Here is a 22,296-nt window from a genome sequence, read left to right on the forward strand (position 1 = left end):
AGGAAGGAAGGAAGGAAGGAAGGAAGGAAGGAAGGAAGGAAAGGGGGAGTGAGGAAAAAAGGGAGGGAAGGAGGGAGGGAGAAAAGGGAGAAAAGGAAGGAAGGTTGGTTAAGCACTTAAAATATGTGACTATAAGTGGTGTTTTGAATCATGACTTCATTTATCATACTTATAGATTTTTATAATGCAATTCAAAACTACATCAACTCTGTTCATGGGTTACAAATCTCTGGTCTCAATCAACACCAATGAAAAATATTAAAAAAAAACAAAACAAAACAAACTCTTTACTGAAAGCATAAAAGCTTGGGGGGGGTGTCATTATTCCCTAAACAATCCAATATAACAACCATTTACACAACATTTACATTGTGATTGGCACTGTAATTAACGTAGACATGACGGATGGTTTATGGGAGATGTGTTATTTAAAGGATTTAGGCATTTGCAGACTACAGTATCCAGTGGGGATCCTGGAATTAAAGGGAGGCTTGTAATAGTAAACTTTCAATGAATAATAAAGCTAGAATTCATGATTATTCACAGAAAGGAAATTACATAGTATGTGGTTTCAGCCATATGTTTCGTAATCTTTAATGCATGGAAAAATAAAACATCTTTCCAAATCTTTTTACCTAGCACTCATAAAGCAATTTGAAGACCTGCATTTTTTTTTCCCACAGCCTAGCAGGCAGGTGATAGCTATCATTCTTATGACTCAAGTAAAGAGGCACTGAAAACGTCCTTGGTAGGGGTAGACATGCTGGGTGACACTTTTGAAGTCCAGCTACTCCAGAAGCAAAGATGGTAAGATTGTGGTCTCAGGCTGTACAAAATCATAAGTGTCTGTCTAAAAAAAATGGATAGAACAGCTGTATATTCATGCACTCTTACATTACTTAAGGAGAGCTAAGCACTTGGATTCTTACTTCTTTTTAAAATTTTTCTTTTTTATTTTTGCCAGTCCTGAGGCTTGAACTCAGGGCTTGATCACTGTCATTAGGCTTGCTCAAGGCCAAACCTCTACCACTAGAGCCATGGCACCACTTCCAGTTTTTCTTCTATGTATGTGGTACCAAGGAATGGAACCTGGTTCTTCGTGCATGCTAGGAAAGCATTCTACCACTAGGCCAAACTCCCTACCCTTACTTTGGATCTTATCCTTCTTGGAAATGAATTTTGTGTCTGGAATCTTTTTCTGGGGAGGTGCTTGCATATCAGTACCCTTGGATCTATCGCACGCTTACCTGGTGTGGTGCTCCTCTCCCAGGAGACTACAAGCACGCCTGTGTCTGGGTGTGTCTCCAAGTGCAAGTTTGTTGGTGGAGACAATGCTAAGCAGAAAGAAAAAAAATTTAAATATGAATTAAACCTATCACAAAGCCCTGAGCCTCCACAATGTTTTTCTTTCCCTTTGTTTCCTTCCTTCCTTCTTTCCCCCCATCCTGTTTCTTGCATTCCTTCTTCCTTCTTCAGCAAAAAGTCCAAGAGTAAACTATGAAAACATAGCAGACAGTAATTCTCTTTAAACAGAAATGTTTCAGGATTAGTTTGAGACACTACTGAAATTCTGTCCATCTTGCCAATTCAAAAATATTCTTGATCTGAACATTCTTGATGCCACAGGACTCATAATACAAGTTGAAACTGCTACTCCTAAGTTTGAAATGACTATTTTTCTCTGGTACCATACTCAAGAGTAAGCAGTGGTATTGAGAAGCTAATTTCCAAAAGCAAAAACTTGAAAAACTAAAAAGGAAAGGAAAAAAAGAAAAAGAAAAAAAAAACACAAGAACTCTCCTTACGTGTCACTACTGTGTTCACAATCGGTGGGGTTTTCTGTTCCTGTCCATCTCTCAGGATTTGGACAGTGTAAGTGTATTCCACGCCTGGAGTCAAGCCAGAGACCATGACACTTCCTGACTCTGAAGTCTCTTCTCGGGGTGCTTCCCCTCCTTGGCTTGGTCGTACACCCAGCTAGAAAGGATAAAGGAAAAATCAACACAAAGGACAAATATTTCCAGAGCTGTGTGTATCTCTGAGAAGTTGTGGTTAGAATATATAATGCAAACTCCTTGGAAAAGCACAATCACTTCTATGAGGAAATGAGTCGGGGTTGGGGGGGAACTTGCTTCAGCTCTAGCTTATGATTTAGCTGGGGGTCTCAGCTAGAGGCCTAGGTAGGAAAGATGTTTCCCTAAGGACATTAAGGTACCTTATAATGGGAGTTTCTAGAGAAATGGCATTACATATTATTTTCCTGGAAAAGAAACTCCCAGTGTAAACCAAAAAAAAAAACACAGCAACTTTGAAAGACATGGTAGTTCATTTATGTATTCTATATGATAGAAATTCCTACCTTTCTACCTGCTCTCTTTAATGAGTTATTCAAATTCAATTCACTATTTCACTTATCATTTAAAGGAACCAGTTCCTGTGGCAATCTGCACTGGGGGGAAAAAAGCCACTCTTATTGAGGAACTATGTTCAAATCTTCAACTGCAGAAGTGTATCTTACAAAAGGAGGAAAATGTATGTGCTCACAGTTTTAAATCCTTTTAGGAATCTAATTCAAAGGCCCAGGTAATACTGCGTTATTAAACAGTGTCAACTCTATAGAGAAATCTTTCATATGCTGTCTTCTGAAAGTCCAAGTGACACTATTAAGAGAAATTTGAAAGATACAGTGGCAATCTTCACAAAGTATTTAAGTAGCAAAGTCATTAACTTGGCCATTTGCATCTTAAAAGAAATGAACTTTGGTCTTTTATTTATTTATCTTAATGAAACAGGGCTTTAGTTCTGATTTTCAGTCATAGTATTTCTCTCTCTTAACTCTAAAACATATTCACCTGTGCTCATCACTTTGCTAATATCATGACTCTAAAGAACATGACCCCAGTTATCAGTAAGAGAAAAAAAAATCTCAATTTTAACTTTCATTAAGAGATTCACCCATAGGGCTTTAAATAACTTGAAAAGGGTTGGATAAAAATGTGATTTTTTTTTAAACGACTCCAAATTAGTAATGGTCTCCCTAAACTGATATTCATAAATTTCCTGACACCCATTTAGAGCAACAGCAAATGGAGTTGCCCAATAATGGTCTGAAAGTGCAGTTCCCTGGAGAAAATAAAAGAAATAAAATAACAATGACTAATATTTCCAGGTTAATGTCTCTCTTCTTTGCAGAATAGAAGAACTTCAGTTCATTCTTATAGTAATCCAGTGAAGTGGGAAATGCAGAAGTATTACTATAGCTTGGTAACAGACTCCTATAAGTACGAAGAGTAACAGGCAGCAAACCCCAAACCTCTTGAGCATCCATCCCATTCCTACCACACGCAGCAACACAAAAGCACCTTAGAGATGGGTACATCGGGAACAGCCACAATTACCTTAAAACCAATTCGTGGAGCAGGGGTCCAGGTGATAATAATGGATGTCTCTGTCACTTCCGTGTTGTAAGGAGGAATGGACGACATAGACTGCTCTGTGAAATGAGCCGACACACGTGCTCAGATCTTGGAATCATAGTCAATTTCAGAGAAGTTAGATAATAAGCTTTATATGTATACCATGAACCTTAATTTAACTGATAGGCAGAATGGAGACTGGATAGGGTCAATCGTTGACTGGGAATGCAGCATGAGTTCCTGCATTGATTGAGCGGTGGAGAATAGTGTTGTTCGGACATGAATGTGCAAATGTGCCACACAAATCATCTGGGACCTGGTGAACAAGTGAGTGCTAATTATGCAGGTCCAATGTAGTGCTAAAATGTAGTGACAAAATCACAAAGGAGGCCAACTGTGGTTTGTGACTCGTTCTTGAGCAAAATGACGTGTTAGATAATCTCCAAGGCAGCAATTTCCAACTCTTTCCATTCCACGAATAGTATCTTTCCCTCATTGGTGGGAATTATGCTTGATGACAATAAATTTCCTTATATTATCATTTTCAAATTCTTAATTTATCAGTTGGACACAAGAAACTGATGGTTGTTTAGACTGTTAGTCTCATTAAAACAATAGCAAAATTAGAGACATAATCTAAATCAGTTTTATATTGAGTAAGTTATTCCATAATTATGGCCAAATATGTGTGATTATCATAAGGGTAAGTCTGAAATCCTAGGTATTCTTCAAATTCTAAAGATTCACTTCTACAACATGAGATTATCCTTACTCAGAATAAGACTGCAGAGATTTAGTATTCTATAACCAAAACTGGAAATTTTGACCCAGGTTTTTTCTATTGTTTGTATGCATGTATGTATGTACGTACGTATGTATGCATTTACTTACTCACTTACATTTCCAGCAACCTCGCAAATCCTTTAAGTTATAAGGCAAAGCCTCAGAAACCAAGATAACCAGGATAGGTAAGTCGAGCTCAAGAGTTTCAAGTGTCTTAAGAGCCCCAATTTATGCTTTTAAAATCCCTTTCTCTTTACTTCCTGGTAGCAAAGCCCTACTGAATGTACTTACACTCAATTATGGTTGCTTTGCAAGACAAAGTAGAGTTAGCCTCCAGAGTTATACAATCAGAAGAAAAAAAAAAGTCTTCTGACTCCAATCTCAGTTCCAGTGAATCATATTTTTCTGTTCTTTATGGGAACTGAGGTCCAGCATTGAAGTTCAAATTCTTCCTTTTATGGGGGCTGTGGGTTTTGATGTCTCATTCTCATTTTTAAAAGATAGTGTGGGAAAAAGTCAAATATATGTGTGGGCTACTTGGTAGAGACTGCTAATGGCTGAACTGAAGCACTACTGGTTGTATGGTAAGGTTGTTATTTGGATGGCATTTCGGGGAATGAGGGTGGATGACCCGTGAAACATCTCCATGCCTCTGAAATCCTACACCACTTGGCTGCTGCTGACTTTGCCAAAATGCCTGGACCAGCCCTGATGACCATTGTTAATGGCCCACAAGAAACAATTAGGTCAATTTCTTTCACTGCACATCTGCAAAAGCCACAATGTTTTCATAAATTGCATTCTCCTCACCAAACCTGGACTTTAAGACTGGGTATTTTTCTATTGCTTGAGCCAGCCAGCTAAAATTGCCCCTCGTTTAAGATGATATTCTGTCTGGGAAGTCCTTGACAGAAAAAAATCATCAAACCACAAGCCCACAAGCTTCTATCAAACAAAGGATGTGACTGTTAGGATGAGTTATGGGTTCTGGCAGGTCTTTTTGAGTGAAGAACAGCTTGGTTGTTAAAGGAATAAAATATGCCCTAGCAATGAAGGAGGAAGCTGAATTTTAGCTTAGTTCCCCCTCTCTTGTGCTTAAGGATTTAGCACAAGTTATAAAAATTCAGAACAATTATTCCCAGAATTCAGCTTAGCAAGATAGTAAAATGCAAAAAGAGCTATAGAAAACTCAAAGCAATTCCAAAAACATGCAAGCTTTGTTGATGCTAAAGAAGCCTTAGGGAGTACTTGAGGTTCAGTTAAAGTTGTAGAAGTCCTTTATAATGTTGGTTTATTTATACCTAAGCTTGGTTAAGCAGTTTGCATTAGATTATATGTGTGTGTGTGTGTGTGTGTGTGTGTGTGTGTGTACGTAAGTATAAACTGTATCTTTACAATCAGATTGTTACCTATCTTAGATCTATATATCTAAGTAATATTTGGTAAGTTCATTTTTTACAACAGAATTCAAGCTTCCTAATAATATCATGCTGAAAACCCTCTTTGCTCACAGTTTTAGCCCAGAAAAATAAAAAGAGGTTAACAATTTAGGCAGATCAACACACTGCTTCATCAAGAAAACCTTGCGATAAAACAAATGGTCAGCCAAACCTGAGAGCATTCTTTGTGATACACATTCAGAGCAAGACTTGGCCTGTGGCAGGCCAGGAACACACACAGTTCATGGACCAGAAGCCTGTGGAAGATACCTCTGTATGCATTCCTTTAAATGATGTACTGAAAATTTCAAGTTAACTCTTTAACAAGGGAGGAAGAATAGAGACTATATGAGATTGCTAAGCAAAGACAACTGAATGACAACTTACGAGTGGTAAAGACACCAGTGGCTTTGGCACTCTGCTGGTTGCCTTTCACAGCTACTAGGCTAACAGTGTATTCAGATCCAGGTTGCAGATTCCGCAGGGGGTACTTGGAAGCCGAGGGCCCCACGTTGTACTGCTTAGGCTGGCCTCCTCGGGTCAGGCTCACAGTTAATCGGTAGCCTGCGATCCGGGCCCGAGGTGGAGTCCAGGTCACCATGACAGTTGTATCTGTTTCATTGGTAAACTGGAGATTTGTGGGAGCATCCAGCTCTAGAAAAAAAAAAAAAAAGTTCCAACATTTCAAGAAACATTTAGATCATTAAGCATCATATTGAAATTCTAAAGCTTGACTATTCCTAAGTATTTTCTCCTCAAGGTTAGAACTAACACAAAAGTCAAAACCCTAGAAAAATTGAGCATTCAAGAGACTAATTATATGTGCAATTTTGCCAAAACTGTGTCAATTATGAAAAAGGGTTGACCTTTTACACTAAACTGTCATCCTTTTTCATTTCCAAAGACTGTCCCAGAACTTTCAGAAATCATAGTGCCATTATAATGTTCATTATTTTGCCTTTGAATTTTTTTAAGGCAAAATAAATACATGTGAAGCCCACAATTTACTGTGCCCTGAGCCAGAAAGGTTAAGAGATGAATGATCAGCTTAATAGAACAGAAACAAAAAGAAATATCCAGGAACAAAAAGAAAGATCCTTGTGGATCAGAAGCAATATTCTGTGCATTTGTTGAATGACTAGCCCCTTGCTGGAAAAATCCTTTTTTTTCCACCTGATTCATAACGACAATAATTACAATATACAACCAGAATCTCAGACTCACAGTAGAATACTAGTGGCTCTGTGTTATTAGAAAGAATTACATAAATTGTAAGTTTTGTCTTTTTTTTCCTCCATCTTTTTTTTTCCTTGCCAGTCCTGGGGCTTGGACTCAGGTCCTAGGCATTGACCCTGAGCTTCTTTTTGCTCAAGGCTAGCACTCTACCATTTAAGCCCCAGGGCCACTTCTAGTCTTTTCTGTTTATGTGGTACTCAGGAATCAAATCCAGGGCTTCATATATGCTAGGCAAGCATTCTGCCACTAATCCACATCACTAGCCAAGTAGGTTTTTTTTTTAAACTACAAGTTTCTCCATGAAAATTGTGTGTGTGTGTTCACATATGTACGTGTGTACCAATCCTTGAACTTGAACTCAGGGTCTAGGTGCTGTCTCTGAGCTTTTATGCTCAAGGCTGGTAGTATTCTACACGTTAAGTCACAGCTCTTGGCTTTTTCAGCAGTTAACTGGAGATGAAAGTCTCACTGACTTTTTTTTTTTTTTTTTTTTTTTTTCCAGTCCTGGGCTTGAGCTCAGGGCCTGAGCACTGTCTTTGGATTTTCTCAAGGCTAGAGCTCTATCACTTGAGCCTCAGCACCACTTCTGGCTTTTTTCTATGTATATGGTACTGAGGAATCAAACCCGAGTTTTAGTGCATGCTAGGCAAGCACTCTACCTCTAGGCCAAACTCCCGGCCTCACTGACTTTTTTACCCAGGCTGCCTTTGAACTGCAATCCTCACTTTTATCAATCGTGGGGCTTGAACTCTGGGTCTGGGCATCGTCCCTCAGCTCTTTAGCTCAAGGCTACCACTCTACCCCTTGAGCCACAAGTTCTACTTCCCGTTTTCTACTGGTTAATTGTCTCAGGGACTTCAGTACCCAGGCTGGCTTTGAATCACAATCCTCACGTCTCTGCCTCCTGAGTAGCTATGATGACAGATGTGAGCCACTATGCCCAGCCCATGAGAACTGAAAACACCTTCTGAGTAGAAGAAATCTTGAGAAAGCCATCGGGTATAATGACTGAGAGTGTGAAGACAAAGACAGGCTTTCTTTATAGCCAGCTCTGAAACTTCCCAACTGGGATTTTGCAAGCTGCTAGACCTTAAATGCCATCAACTCTCCCCCCTGTTTAAAATGGATATAATAAGGAAAGAAGATTTTCCTTTATAAGATTATAATGAAGATTGAGTATGACGCTAAACGATACTTGTGAAGAACTAAGCTGGTGCCCTGTTTACCAACAATATTAAATGACAGTAATTATTTTTGTGGCCCTGGGAATTGAACCTTTGGCCCTTAGGTCCCATATATGCTAAGTAAGGGTTCTACCCATTCAGCTATACCTCCAATGTTCTTAACTCCTACTACAAAACTGTAAAGGGCTTAATTTTTAAATTTTGTCTGGCTATCCTTATACCAAAAAAAAACAAAAAAAACCTGAATTATGTTCCCATGGATGCAACAGCAAAAGCAAAAGCAAAATTAGATTTTTCTCAAATTCTGTTTTAGGACCATTGCGAAGGAACATGTACATGGAAAACAGATTATCCAATAAGCCTCCACAGAGCTTGTCTAGGTTTGTTTCCAAGTTCACTGTGCTTTATCTCCATTACACACAGTCCTGTCAACTGGGTTATTTTCATAAGAAAATAACAAATGGATGGCATGGGGCTTTCCATCACAGATTTCGACAAGCCAGTGCAGAAGTTGGGAGGGGAGGGGATAAGCGCAAAGGGACAGACGGGCAGGAGTTGGACATACTGGTGGTCTGCTGTGCAGTCAGAGGCTTGCTCTCTCGCCCTTGGTTCACAGCGAAGACTTTGAAGTAGTATGTGACACCAGGGGTCAGCCCTCCGATTTCTGCGAATGTGTTCCTGCTGACGGGCAGCCTCTGGCCGTGTTCCCCGGGCAAGTTGACAGGAAGCACATCCACACGGTAGCCAGTCACCGCGCTATCAGGAGGTGTCCACATGATGGTGACCTTCACATCTGTCACCTCCACAAACTGCAGGTCCCTGGGAGGGGACACTTTATCTAACAGACAAGAGGCATCCGGTTATTCACAATTCAGAATCAAGACTGTTTAAAAAAAAATGTTGTCATTTCTCTGGAAGCAGGAAGCAAACTGAGTAGATACACTCACCGCAGAACACTTACCCCAGAGCAAGCCTAACTTTGATCCCTAAATCAGGAAGTCTATTTTTCCCTGCATAAATTCTTCTATTGCTTATCCTATGCTATTTGAAGCTTTTATCTAAAATTCATAGCTAAGCATGAGTTTCCAGCAGAAGTGTCTATTTGTGGTGAGAAATTATTAAACATTATTTTAAACTCAATTTTAATAGAACTACAGAAAACTGGTAGTTTTGCTTTACGATCATTTTATAGTACTTAAAAGCAAAAAAAAAAAAAAAAAAGAATGGCCCACACAGATTCTGGGAGGGAAAAAAGGAAGATTTGATGATACTAGTTTTTAATCAAAAAGGCCAATGTTTTTAAATGTTTGCTTTATAATGTGACCATTTCAGCCACTATCCCAAAGTTAGGGAAAATTTAAAATATCCAGAATTCTTTGGATTCAGGAACCAAGACAAGAGACCCAACAGTCTTCCCCCAGAGACTTTACTTCTTACATTTCTGGTCATCCCAAGAAGGCTAACTGCCTGAACCAGTCTAAGAAGAGACTTTGTTCTCCAAGGTAGAAGTTACCTGGACGTGGGACACCAGTCGTTTCTTGTTGGATGAAAACAGGCGTGCTTTCCTGGTTTTCTTCCACAGCATAGATGGTGATGTTATACTGTACACCAGGCTGCAGGTCGCTGAGGGTCACAGAGTTGGCAGTCTCAGGAAGATTCAGTTCCGTGCTACTGCCTTCCAATGATGGTGAGTAGACAATTCTGTATCCTGTGGTTCAGGGGAAAGGAAGATAGCCTGGACGTGAAACAGAGACTCCACAAATGCCATGTCCTCCCAAGGTAGCCCTTGGAGTCAAACTTATTTGATTAATAAGAGTTAAGCAAGAGTCTCTTTGCTTGACTCTTAATATTATCACTTCTTACAGTTCAGTTGTGCAAACCTTTTAAGAATAAGGATCATCCTTAAACACTCAACATCCTTCATGTCAATTAGAGAACTTATAAAGTAAAAATATTCATGTTAAGCTCATTTCTTTTCTTGCAAGTTAGAATGATGAAAACAATTAGTGAACCAGCCTGAACACAGAGCCATCTAATACTGTCAGTGTTTTGAGAGACTTAAAGATGAGGAAACTATAGCACCAACTCATCTCCTACAGAGAGGTTTCCAGCAGTGTTATATCGCTGCAGTCACTGAAGCAAGCATTTCAATAAACCAGACAGTTAGCTTTTAGGATGAGTATGTTATGGTATATATGTATGTATGTGTAGAAAGAGACAGAGAGACAGAGACACAAAGTAAAAACGGATTAAAGGGGAAATGATCCATAATAAAATAGGGCTAGAAGACACATATGTGCACCCCTGTAATGCACAGATCTGAGAAATATAAAGTGGTGTACAGGTCTGATCAGAATGGTCTGATCAGTGGTATGATCAGAATCATACCGATACAATGCACAGAAAAGATGAACATAAAAGCTCAATCACAAGGTTTAACTGACCGGTGATGGGTGCCTGGGGTCTGCTCCAGCGAACAATAATGGAAGTGTCATCAACCTTGTCCACAGTAGGATCAGGAGGGGCATCGGGTGCTAACAAAGAAGAAAAGGAGAAAATGAGGCCAACGAAGTTCTACAAGACCCACACATTGCAGTCTTTGATTGATGGTGGGTTTGTTTGAGGTTTTTGGGGGGGAGATAATTATGCTATTTACATATATATGTATATGTACACACACACACACACACACACACACACACACACACACACACACACAGCAGGCTATCCTTGAAGTCAAGATCTTTCTCAACCTTTCTCAACCTCCCAAGTGTTGGGATAACAAGCATGCTCCATCATCCCTCACAGCACAGCAAAACAATTTCCACCAGACATGAGTGTACCTGTAGTCTGCGAAGTTGACAGAATCAAACTCTGTTTTCCTTCTTCAGATATCTGATAGACATTGACAATGTACTTGCGGCCAGGAAGCAGGTCAGGAATGTTCACAGAAGTGGCCGTGCTTGGAAGGTCTTCAAAAGAAGACAGAAAGGTTAACTGGCCAAAGCAAATGAATACTACCTCAGAGGAAGAACTACCTTTCAGGGGGGAAAAAGGCCAGAAGGAAGTATGCCAAGAAATCACTATTGCCAGTGCATGATGGCATTATTTCACCCCTCCTTCAACTGTTAAAAAATTAGCGATAATTAGGAAGTAGGATAGCTATGGTGAAAGGACGCAGGAGGAATTTTCTTGATCTTGATCTTGATTTCAAGAATCTCTAACCACAAGAATTTGAAAAACCTCTATGAAGGGACTGCGTACCCCCTAAAAGCTAAAACTGTCCACAGTGATTCTCATAGCAGCAATCAGTCACTTCATGGACCATGCCCAGACAGCTGCAGAATGAAGTACCATCACGGACCAGAACATTAGTGCAAGGGCATGGAAACTGATGTGGGAGTGGGGGGGCGAGGGGGGGGACTGTCTATCAATAGCCCCTCCAAGCCCACAGGAGCCCCACATTCAGTCAGCTCACCAAGATACCGCGGCTCATCTCCATCTTCACTCAGCTCATATTCCACCAGGAATCCTGACACAGTGTCTGAGGCAGAGACCCAGGAGACCACGAAGCTGCTGGCTGTGATTTCTGTCACAGACTCAGAAGTAGCCACAACAGGAGAAAAGGGAGCCGTCTCTCCTGTCACAGTGTTACCTAGAGTGTGTCAGACAAAGGAGAAAGCGAACCTTTAGCTGTCTGGAACCTTCACCGTCATCACCTGCAGAATAGTCATCTGAAAATGCAGGTGCCATTAAAAAAATGCAGGTGTTATCCCCGAGGAAGCCCATGTCTGGGGACCACCTGAGGCTTCTGGGGGACATGACGTACTGGTGACAGGTGTGCTCGGGCTGGTGGTGAAGTCAAAGCGGGTCACCTCTCTCTGGCCATACTGCTGGATGCTGATGAGCTGCCCCTCGTAGATCACACCTGGGGTCAGGCCTTTGATGGTATAAGAGTTTAAGTGGCCGGGAATGGTTGCTTCCTTCCAACGGCCTGTAGAAGTTTTCTGCAAATTTTAAATGAAAAGATCACACAAGTGTTTTTGAGGATGTTCAGTACAATCTTCAAGGAAAATGAGGGATCTTTCTTGTTTTGTTTTGAGCTCTTCATCTCAAGGCTATTGCCTTACCCTTGAGCCTAGCCCCACTTCGCATTTTTTAGTGGTTAACTGGAGATAAGCGTCTCAGGTTCTTTGGTGCCTGGGCTGGCTCTGAGCCTTGATCCTCAGATCTCAGCCTCCTGAATAGCTAGGATTACAGGCGTGAGCCACTGCACCCAGCTTAATGAGGGATCTTTTATAGCTCCATTCTGGATGAAGAGTGATGGAGAATTGGAAGTGGAGTAAAGGATTACTATTAGAATCGATATCTATTGTGCAAGCTTGGTATTGTTTTTCTTGTTTCCATGAATCTTCCTCTCTCATCTCTCAACCTCATAGAGATCCAGAAATGGTACACTGTTTTGCTCCCATTTTACACGTAAGGAAACAAAGCACTAAATGCTGGATATTACACAGTTGCAGGCACTGAATACCTTTCTTATTGGCCTACGTGTTTAATAGTTTATTTAATAACTGGACCCGCTATTTCATCTCTTCCAATTCTTTCACTTTTACAAGAAGCAGAGATGTGGTTCTTTCTAGGATGAAATAAGGCCATACTATCTGTTTTTTTGCCTTGGGATACATTTCATGTTTCTTGTTGGGCAGAAACATCCAAAGGCAAAGCACTGCTTTGACTGGGACTCTGGGGTTAGCACATAGAGCTCAACCTATCTGATTTTGTGACTCATACTTAGAACTGAACTCCCCCATCCAGAGTGGTTGGACCACTTTAGGAAAAGACTGGAAAAGAATATAATTTCAGTTTATTTAATCCTTTGCTTCCAGTTTTTTATCTTCACATCCTACCCAATTTCATTAATGGCATGGATCACAAAGCTCACTGCATCCCAATGAGTGAATAAGAAACACCCCAACGTCAAGCAAGATGAAATCCTCTTAAGTGCAAATATTACAAAGCAGTACAAGTATCAAAATACATATTTGGTATGCAGTGATTTTATGTAATTACCCAAGCACCAGCTTGTCAATAACTCCACTGTTCAAGTGTCTGTTTATATTTTGGGGGTAAATGAAAATGATCCTAAATGTTCATTTAAATCCCAACAAAAGTATATTAAAAATGAAATTAGCTATTATGATTAGCTCAAAACTAGCAGCAGACTTGGTTTTTAGTTAAAGAGAAAAAGAAAATTTTGGAATATAATGGCTCTGAAATAAAAAGCACAAGACTTTTAAATAAAAGCCAGTGCCAGTGTTTCATGCCTGTAATCATAGCTATTTAGGAGGCTGAGAGCTGAGGATCAAGATTCTTATCCTATTCCTAACTTAATCAGCAAAAAATTGAAAGCAGAGATATTGCTCAAGTGTCAACCTTGAGGGGGGAAACCAAGAGAGGGCAGAGGCCCTGACTTCAAGCAAGCCACAGTACTACCACACACACAAAAATAGTGAATCAAATGAAAAAGATATTCGGAATTGTTAAGTCCTTTGTATACCATCTATTAACAATAAAAAGAATAGTAATGCCAACATTTTCTTCCTTTAACAGAGTTGTAAAATAAACCCAAACTTTAGATTCTCTTTCTATATTGGCTAAGAATAACTTTAAGCATTCTTATTCCTAGTCCTTTGCTAAGAAACTCTTTGCCACAGGAAGATCTAATTGCTGAAAAGTCTTTTCCTGAAAAATCTTTTTTTTTTTCTTTTACCAGTCCTGGAGCTTGAACTCGGGGCCTGAGCACTGTCCCTGGGCTTTTTCCTCAAGGCCAGTGCCCTGCCACTTGAGCCACAGCACCATTTCTAGCTGTTTTCTATACATGTGGTACTGAGGAATCAAATCTGGGTCTTCATGCCATGCTAGCTAGGGCAAGCACTCCACCACTAGGCCAAACTCCCGTTCTCTGAAAAATCTTTTCTAAACATTTCCAAATGTGAATTCAATTTATGGATATTTAATGCAGCATTTAATAAAAGACTGAGTAGAGAATAGGTATAACTAGCCAGGTATGGTGGCTCACACCTGCAATCCTAGCTACTCAGGAGGCAGAGATCTGAGGATTGTGGTTCAAAGACAGCCTGGACAGGAAAGTCCTTGAGACTCTTATCTTCAATTAATCACCAGAGAAAATTGAAAGTGGTGCTGTGGCTCAAGTGTTAGAGTGCTAGCCTTGAGCTGAAGAGGTCAGGGATGATATCCAGACCAAAAAAAAAGAAAGAAAATACAAATGCTATCTGATAGATAATCAGATCTGTGGAACCAAAGCAAAAACAAACAGGACAACATATTCCAATCTGGTAAGGTGAGGAGCCCCAGAGCCCAAGGTTTTTGGTAAGAATTCTTACTTACAGGTCTCCACCTGAGAATGTACTTAGTAATATGAGATGGTTCTGGTGCATTCCATTGGATAGGGTGAGAGTTGGGCTGGCTGGGGGTCTCAGTGATAATCACTTGGACAGGACCACTTGTACCTGAAAATGGAAATTGAAAGATCTGGTGATGCTGTTCAATCACTCACTAAGTTGACTAATAGTTAATATACATATATGGCCATCAATAAAGACACAGTTTGCTTACCAGTAAATATGAGTATAGTAAAAACTATTAGAGGGGAAGGAGAAGGGGTGGACAAATGCAGCAGTGCCACTCACTGGACACTATGCTGAAAATGAACTATATGACTTTGAGTGAATATGGGAGGGAAAGACTGGGAGAAAGTGAGGAAAGGGGTGACATTGTCCCCAAAGAAATGTACTCATTACCTGACTTATGTAACTATAATCCCTCTGTACCTTGCCTTTATAAAAACAATAATTAAAAAAAAAAACTATTAGGCTTAGCCCCTTACACTAATATTGGAAACAAGGTTATAGATCCCTTTTTTGTTTTCACATGAGAAATACATAAAATTTCTTTATAAAAAAATCAAGTATCTCAACATGCTTTCTTCTCTATTTTCAAAGAATTGTGAGACTCATGAAACTGCCCAAACCCCAATACTGCAATTTACAATGCAAATTCCATTTACTGATGACACTAAGCCTCTGTAAAAGCAAATTCTCATGTGTGGATGTTTTCATTACTAATGAATCTACTAAGAAGGAAGCCACATTCCAAAGGCCATACCATATGATGTAAAACAAACACATTTCTAAATAGGGTAGAATCTTAGACAAATAGACAAAGTTAATAATTAAAAAGCCAGTTTTATTTCTCACCAGCCGTAGTTTGTAAAAAGAAATCTAGTTAGTTTGTAAAAAGAAATCTAGTTTTACATTTATTCAAGAGATAAGACTAATAACTATTGGTCAAGTTTTTAAGAAATAAAATTTTTTTTTCAAAAGTCACTACCAACTGAAATAACATTATGAAGATGTTTCATACCTGGATAGATGTGACTGTTAAATTTTAAAGTACAGATTGAGTTCTTTTGTTTAAGAAAGTGAAAATTATTTCTTAATACGGTAGAGTCCATTTAGGACAATTTATGTTTCTAGAACAGAAAATTTTCTTCTAAACACCATGACCTTTTCAATATCAGTTAAGACTTATATGTACACGTTCCTTTAAATAATCCTCCCAAGAATTTCTCAGAAATTAAACTTTCATGTTTAATAAGGTATTGCTATAGTCTATTAACACATTTAGGTTTTCTGAAGGTTCTTGGGAAAAGCATATTGATTTTCAAACTTAGTTGTCATCTATCTTAGCTGTTATTATCTTTGCAAACAAAAATTTCTCTAGCAGAACATATTACTTGTCAAACCCTGTATGCCCTAAAGCTCTAAAATAATAGAGTCAATACTACACAGAAAATAATTCAAAGCTGGCTGAAGACTTGAAAATATTTTAGTCTCCTATGTAGACAACTTTGGAAATACCTGGAGAACAACTCTGAATCTTAATTTCATTACTGTATACATATCCAAAACACAACAAAATTCACATGCAAAACAGTTCAGTCCTGGGGCTTGAACTCTAAGGCTGGGCATTGTCCCTGAACTCTTCAGCTCAAAGGCTTACCCGTTCAGCCACAGCAAAATTTCCAGTTTTCTAATGGTTAATTAGAGATAAGAGTTTCTCAGCTTTGTATTTCTGGGCTGGCTTTGAGCCTTGATCTCAGCCTCCGGAGTAGCTAGGATTACAGGCCCACCATGTCCTGCTCTCAATTTTCCATTCTTATACTTCACAGAACTTGCAAAATATATTTATATTTATTTTCATCAATTGGTAGAAGTCAACTTCATGGCCCTTTCTTCATGAAAAAATTTTTTATATTCAAGCATGAGTAAGTTTCAAAAGACAACTATCAAGCAAAAATTTAGACCTTTAAATTTTAAATATTATTTACATTTCAGTTAAAAATAAGACTGTCATGTCTTTTTTTTTTTTTTTTTTTGCCAGTCCTGGGGCTTGAACACAGGGCTTGGCACTGTCCCTGAACTTCATTCGCTCAACGTAGGACACTATCACTTGAGCCACAGTCCTACTTCAGGCTTTTTCTGTGTATGTGGTACTAAGGAATCAAACTCAGGGCTTCATGAATGCTAGGCAAACACTCTACCAATAAGCTGAATTCCCAGCCCAGGATTGCCACATCTTTAAATTACTGATTGACGAAAACCCACATAAGGACGTTTAAATATTAGTCCTTCAAAGAGATCCTACTATAATCTTTGCAGATACAGAAGGTATTAAATATGCATTATATGCATTTATACTTGTTATGTCAATAATGACTAAGGGAGGAAAGTTTATGATGGTAATGGTAAATTGTCTATAAAAAATAAGTCTTTAAAAGCCAATCCTAGCATTGGTGGCTCACGCCTGTAATCCTAGCTACTCAGGAGGCTGAGATCTGAGGATCTCGGTTCAAAGTCAACCAGCAATACAAAGCTGAGAAACTCTTATCTCCAATTAATCACAAGAATACTGAAAGTGGGGCTGTGGCTCAAGGGTAGAGAGGTAGCCTAGAGCTGAAGAGCTCAGGGACAGTACCCAGGCCAGAGTTCAAGCCCTGTGACCTAATTAAAAAGGTCAATCCTAAAGTGGGCACACACCTGTAATCCTAGTTACTCTGGAGGCTGATATCTGAGGATCGCCATTCGGCCACCTCAGGCAAAAAAAAACTCCAAAGACTCTTATCTCCAATTAAGTGCCAGAAGAGATAAAAAAAAAAAAAAAAAAAAAAGCAACTGTAGCTCAATGTGGTAGAGCACTAGCCTTGAACAGAAAAGCTTAGGGGACAATGCCCAGGCCAAGTTCAAGCCCCACCAACAGCCAAAAAAAAAAGTCAATAAGAGAATGATGAAGAACAAAGAAGAGAAAGTATGGTGGTTTTAACTCCTGCTACAATGGAGCAAAACTACTGAATTCTACCTTTCAAAGTTCAGGCACTTGATACAGTCCATCTTTAAGGGAACCACACTAAACAGACTAAATAAATGTGATTAGCACATTTTTGGTCAAGATATGAATTAAGCACTGAAATTATAGACTAAATATAATTGGAAAACAGAAAAGTTGACAACTTAGGTATTTACACTATTTAAACTCTTGACAATTTCCTTTTTTTTCTCCTCAAACTTTTTTGGTTTCTGAAGCAAAATTTCTCTGTACAGCCCATGCTGGCCTTAAACTCACTACGAATCTCAGGCTGGCCTCAGCTCATGACTTCTGACTTAATTTCCTGACTGCTGGGAAGTAAGTGTGGGCCTCCATGCCCAGTTTGAATGTCCGTCTGATACTGGTTTGTTTATGTAGTTATTTCATTAACCATTCTTTCCTATACTGGCAATTACCACTGTGAAATTTTTACTCCTCTTATTCGATATGGCCAACCTAACACTCAACTAGTTAAGAAAAAAAAACAGACATGATATAATTTGTGCACTTTGAAAATCAGTCTAAACTAAGGTCAAATTGGGGCATTTTCCATTATGGTGACCCTGGAGAAGTTAAACATTTATCATTTCTTCATCTCAATCCTTTTCTCCTGGATTTAATTTGCTGAGACTTGTGTTTTCCTAGTTGCTTATTGACAATTCAAGGACTCTGATCTTTTGTTAGTTTGGACAACTCTTCCAAGTCCTCAGTAGGAAGAGCCAACAGGGCAAGGCTCAGAGACAATCTTATTGGTCATCTGTTGTTCCTTTTTTCTTTCCACACTCTTACAGCCCACACATTGAGCAAACCAGACATACTGATAACCACTACACAGCACGTCTGAGGTCAAGCACCCCTCCTCCCCTTCTCCCTCTTTTCAAAAGTGCTCAAAGGGCCTTTTTGATGTTGCCCTTTTTAGAAAGTAGGAACAAAGTGACAGATTTTATCTATAACAGTCCATCACAATGTTTCTGGTAAAAAGGCATAGGGACAAGCTTATTTAAAGAGACAGAGACAGCTCAGGGGGTTGGGGGCTCAGGCCTGTAATTCTAGCTACTCGAAGAGGCTGAGATCTGAGGACTGAGGTTCAAAGCCACCTCAGGCAGGAAAGTCTGTGTTATCTTTAATTAACCACCAAAAGAGCCAGGAGTGGAGCTGTGGTTCAAGTGGTAGAGCACTAGTCAAGCAAAAAGGCTTAAGGACAGCATCTAGCTCCTATGTTCAAGTCCCAGGACTGGCACCAAAAAGAGACAGGGGGAGAGAGAGAAAAACAGAGAGAGAGAGAGAGAGAGAGAGAGAGACAGAGACAGAGACAGAGACAGAGACAGAGACAGAGACAGAGACTGACAGACAGGCAGAGACAGAGGTAGAACCAGATCTTAAGAGAAATAACTCAACTGTTTAACACACCAGAAAATAATTTTTAACACACTATCAACCATAGAAATGAAGGAGTATTATTTTAGACATTTCTGAACAAATTTAGAAATCAACCATGCATCACGATTATATATTTTTTAAATTCATAGCACTCCTGTAATCGAATTTAGAACTTAACTAAAAAACAAAGCAACAATAATAACAAAAACACTACAGTGGTTCCCACATGTGAATCCACCGTGACCGTAACTTAAGATGTGTCTTTCCATAAGCATGTGAAAACAAAGCGAGGACTGTTTACCATGAGGACTGTTTACCATCTTCCCATTTTTTCCGACGAGGAAGTGATAGAATGGGGTCTGACTGACATCTCAATGGCAACATAAATTCAGAGCTGACACCAAGGCATGGCCAAGACTCTAAGTTTGCTATCACAGAGCAGCCTATCAAATTATGGAGGCAACGAATAAATCTAATCTTAATTTCAGACACTCGCCAAATCATTTTGTTCATAAATGTGGGCATGTTTTATATGTAAAGTGAAGGTGAGGAGAAATACCTACGATCCATTCAAATGACTAGTGTCTGGTAAAGTAGACATTCTCAATTCCACATGTTTCATTATAATCACTCAGTGCATTTTAAATTAAACTTTTCCCCAAAATGGAGGGCTAATCCCTACAGATGGGGGGAAAAAGCAACAAACATTTGAGGGTGTTTGAACTGTAAAGTCAGAGTTGACCAAGTTACTCAACACTTGACCCAGAATATTTTGTTCCATATTTGAACTCAAACAAATGAAACAGTTTGACAGAAGGAAGGCTCAAAGAGCATGGTGAAAGAAAATATAACTTCTATAATATATTCCGTGTCCACTCTTCTCAGCTACTTTTAAGCACTGTACTCAATTCTTTATTCCCAGGATACCTCAATCCAAGGTTTCTACTCCCATGTATAGACAGACCGGAGATCAAATGAGCTAGTGTGGTTTCACCTAATGGAATAGGCTACAGTGTAAAGAATCAAAATCATGAGTGAGTAAACACCTTTCATACCTGTTACTTGATGGGAGGAGAAAGGGAAACTGAATGTCAAAAGTTCAACCATTGGGGGCTGGGAGTTTAACCTAGTGGTAGAGTGCTTGCCTAGCATGCCCAAAGACCCAGGTTCAATTCCTCGGTACCGCATACATAGAAAAAGCCAGAAATAGTGCTGTGGCTCAAGTGGTAGAGGTCTAGCCTGGAGAAAGCCCGAGGACAGTGCTCGGGCCCTGAGTTCAAGCCCCAAGACTGACAAAAAAATAAAGTTCAACCATTGCAGAAAAAGACGGTAAAGACAGGGGTCCCCATTCGGAGCTCAGAACATGAATAAACACTAAGTGCTGCCCTGTTTGTGTGACTCTGGTCCTCAGAGCTGCTCACCTGGGTAGGACTGCAGAGGCTGACAATGCCACTCCCCAATGCCCCGACCATAGCAGTAGCACTGGTATCTGACGCCGTGCACATACTTCTCCCAGGAGTCTCCGATTTGATAAAATGTCCGAGTTTCTGAATCCTGACATTGGTCTACAAGATATGCCAGAAAAACATTGTTAAAAATGTCACAAACTTTTACAAATATTGAGTACATGAACATTAATTTTTGGAATACACAGTGTGTGTGTGTGTGTGTGTGTGTGTGTGTGTGTGTGTGTGTGTATACACACACATGCTCATCTGAGGTTGGTTTGAACTCAGGGCTTGGGTACCACCACTGAACTTTTTTGCTCAAGATTAGCTAGCACTTTACCACTAGAGCCATAGCTCTATTTCCAGCTTTTTTTTTCTGTCAGTTTTGGGGCTTGAACTCAGGGCCTGGGCACTGTCCTTGGACACTTTTTTTTGCTCAAGGCTAGCGCTCTACCACTTGAGCCACAATGCCATCTGTAACTTTTTCTGAAAAATCAAACCCAGGGCTTTGGGCATACCAGGCAAGCACTCTACCACTAGGCCATGCTCCAGGCCCATATTTCCAGCTTTTTAATAGTTTAATTGGAGATAAAAACTTTCACAGACTTTCTTGCCCAGGCTGGCTTCAAACCAGCCAGATCTCAATCTCCTAAGTAGCTAGGATTTTAAGCATGAGCTACTGGTGACTGGCTAGCTATTCTAGCCTATCCATATCAGCTATACTATTTGAATAGCCAGGAAAAAAATTCCAATTATTAGCAGAACTAATCAGAAGTCAATTATGTAGCTTTTAACTAAAAGTAACTACTAAGGAGCTGCTGAGCAAAGCTCTTTGGGTCCTTGTCAGCTGTGGCAATCTCAGGTCAAACAAACTGGCTGGTTTATATTTCCAGTAAATAATCTGTCTCTTTCAATAAAGGATTTCTTCAGTAAAGGATCTCCACTGTGCAGAACCAAAGCCCTAATGCCTCTCAATTAAAGAAAACCTGCAAATGTCACCCAATCCAGCAAAAACCGGATGATGACCACAATGGAGATGATGATATATTGGTTTGAGATGCGAGAAAGACTTTGCAAAGCTCTCTCCAAACAACTAAACAACTTTGGAGGCAACTTTAGTCACTGAACAACTAATGGCCGGCTTTCTCTGAAACTAGCTAAACATTCTCCACATCCAAAAATCACCCAGGAAAAGGGGGCTACTTACCAATGGGATCACACTTCCACCTGCCCCGGCCCTGCCCGAAGCAAGTACAGTTCAGCATGTGACCCTCCTCGTGACGCTTGTGGAATGTATCATTCACATTGTACGTGATGTCATCAACAATGCACTGATCTGTTGGGGAAGCAATTGGATGGGTCATAAGCTCTTTAAATTCTACTGAGGAACATAATTTGGTCTTTCAATATATACGATTCCTCTCCTTGGTTACTGAGATCTTCCAGGAAATCTGCTCTTCTATTGGCTTAGAGTAAACTCTTTATTTCCCTCCCAAACTTTGTGATACAATTTTTGCCTCTTTTCAAAATTCTCTTTTACAGACTTGTTAACATCAATACATACAAACTCAGGAATGTGGTAAAAAATAATACACTTCATTGTACAAAGCCAATTTTGAATAAACACATGTCCTAGCTTTTATAGTCCTTGCCTAGGTGATAACATCCCTTAAGTTTCTCTTTAATATAATAACATGATTCAACATATTTGTGCAGGACACAGCACAGGGCAGTGTTCTTGTCTCTGGAATGGGAAAGGGGAAAGGGGAAAAGATAGGTAGACTTGCACTGAAATAAAACAGTACGTATATATAGCGTATGTCCAGTTACACAGTTAAGCTAATTCCGTTCCTCTCTTCCCAAAGGATCCTGAGGAAACTGCTCTTCCTCTTTCGATCTCTGTTTCTTCATCTGTAAAATTACAACCTTGTTCTCACAAAACCTACAAGGATCTGCTCCGTTC

At 39.6% G+C, this 22,296-nt stretch overlaps 1 protein-coding gene across 7 annotated transcripts in view; it reads right to left on the reverse strand.

Annotated features, from left to right (window-relative positions):
- Positions 1-22,296, reverse strand: part of Fn1 (fibronectin 1) — a 68,226-nt gene that overhangs the window by 32,244 nt on the left and 13,686 nt on the right. For all 7 annotated transcript variants that reach the window (XM_090354767.1, XM_090354766.1, XM_090354768.1 and 4 more), the window contains exons 11-23: positions 21,541-21,669; positions 20,307-20,450; positions 14,470-14,591; positions 11,888-12,065; positions 11,537-11,713; positions 10,902-11,030; positions 10,503-10,592; positions 9,572-9,766; positions 8,624-8,896; positions 6,026-6,292; positions 3,399-3,493; positions 1,806-1,977; positions 1,248-1,334 (exon numbers count right to left, since the gene is read on the reverse strand). In XM_090354767.1, the coding sequence (XP_090210893.1) occupies positions 1,248-1,334; positions 1,806-1,977; positions 3,399-3,493; positions 6,026-6,292; positions 8,624-8,896; positions 9,572-9,766; positions 10,503-10,592; positions 10,902-11,030; positions 11,537-11,713; positions 11,888-12,065; positions 14,470-14,591; positions 20,307-20,450; positions 21,541-21,669 (2,058 nt within the window). The remainder of the gene's footprint in view (positions 1-1,247; positions 1,335-1,805; positions 1,978-3,398; positions 3,494-6,025; positions 6,293-8,623; positions 8,897-9,571; positions 9,767-10,502; positions 10,593-10,901; positions 11,031-11,536; positions 11,714-11,887; positions 12,066-14,469; positions 14,592-20,306; positions 20,451-21,540; positions 21,670-22,296) is intronic.

Source organism: Megascapheus bottae, chromosome 21, assembly GCF_031878675.1.
Source record: "Megascapheus bottae isolate mThoBot1 chromosome 21, mThoBot2.hap1, whole genome shotgun sequence".
Classification (NCBI taxonomy): Eukaryota; Metazoa; Chordata; class Mammalia; order Rodentia; family Geomyidae; genus Megascapheus; species Megascapheus bottae.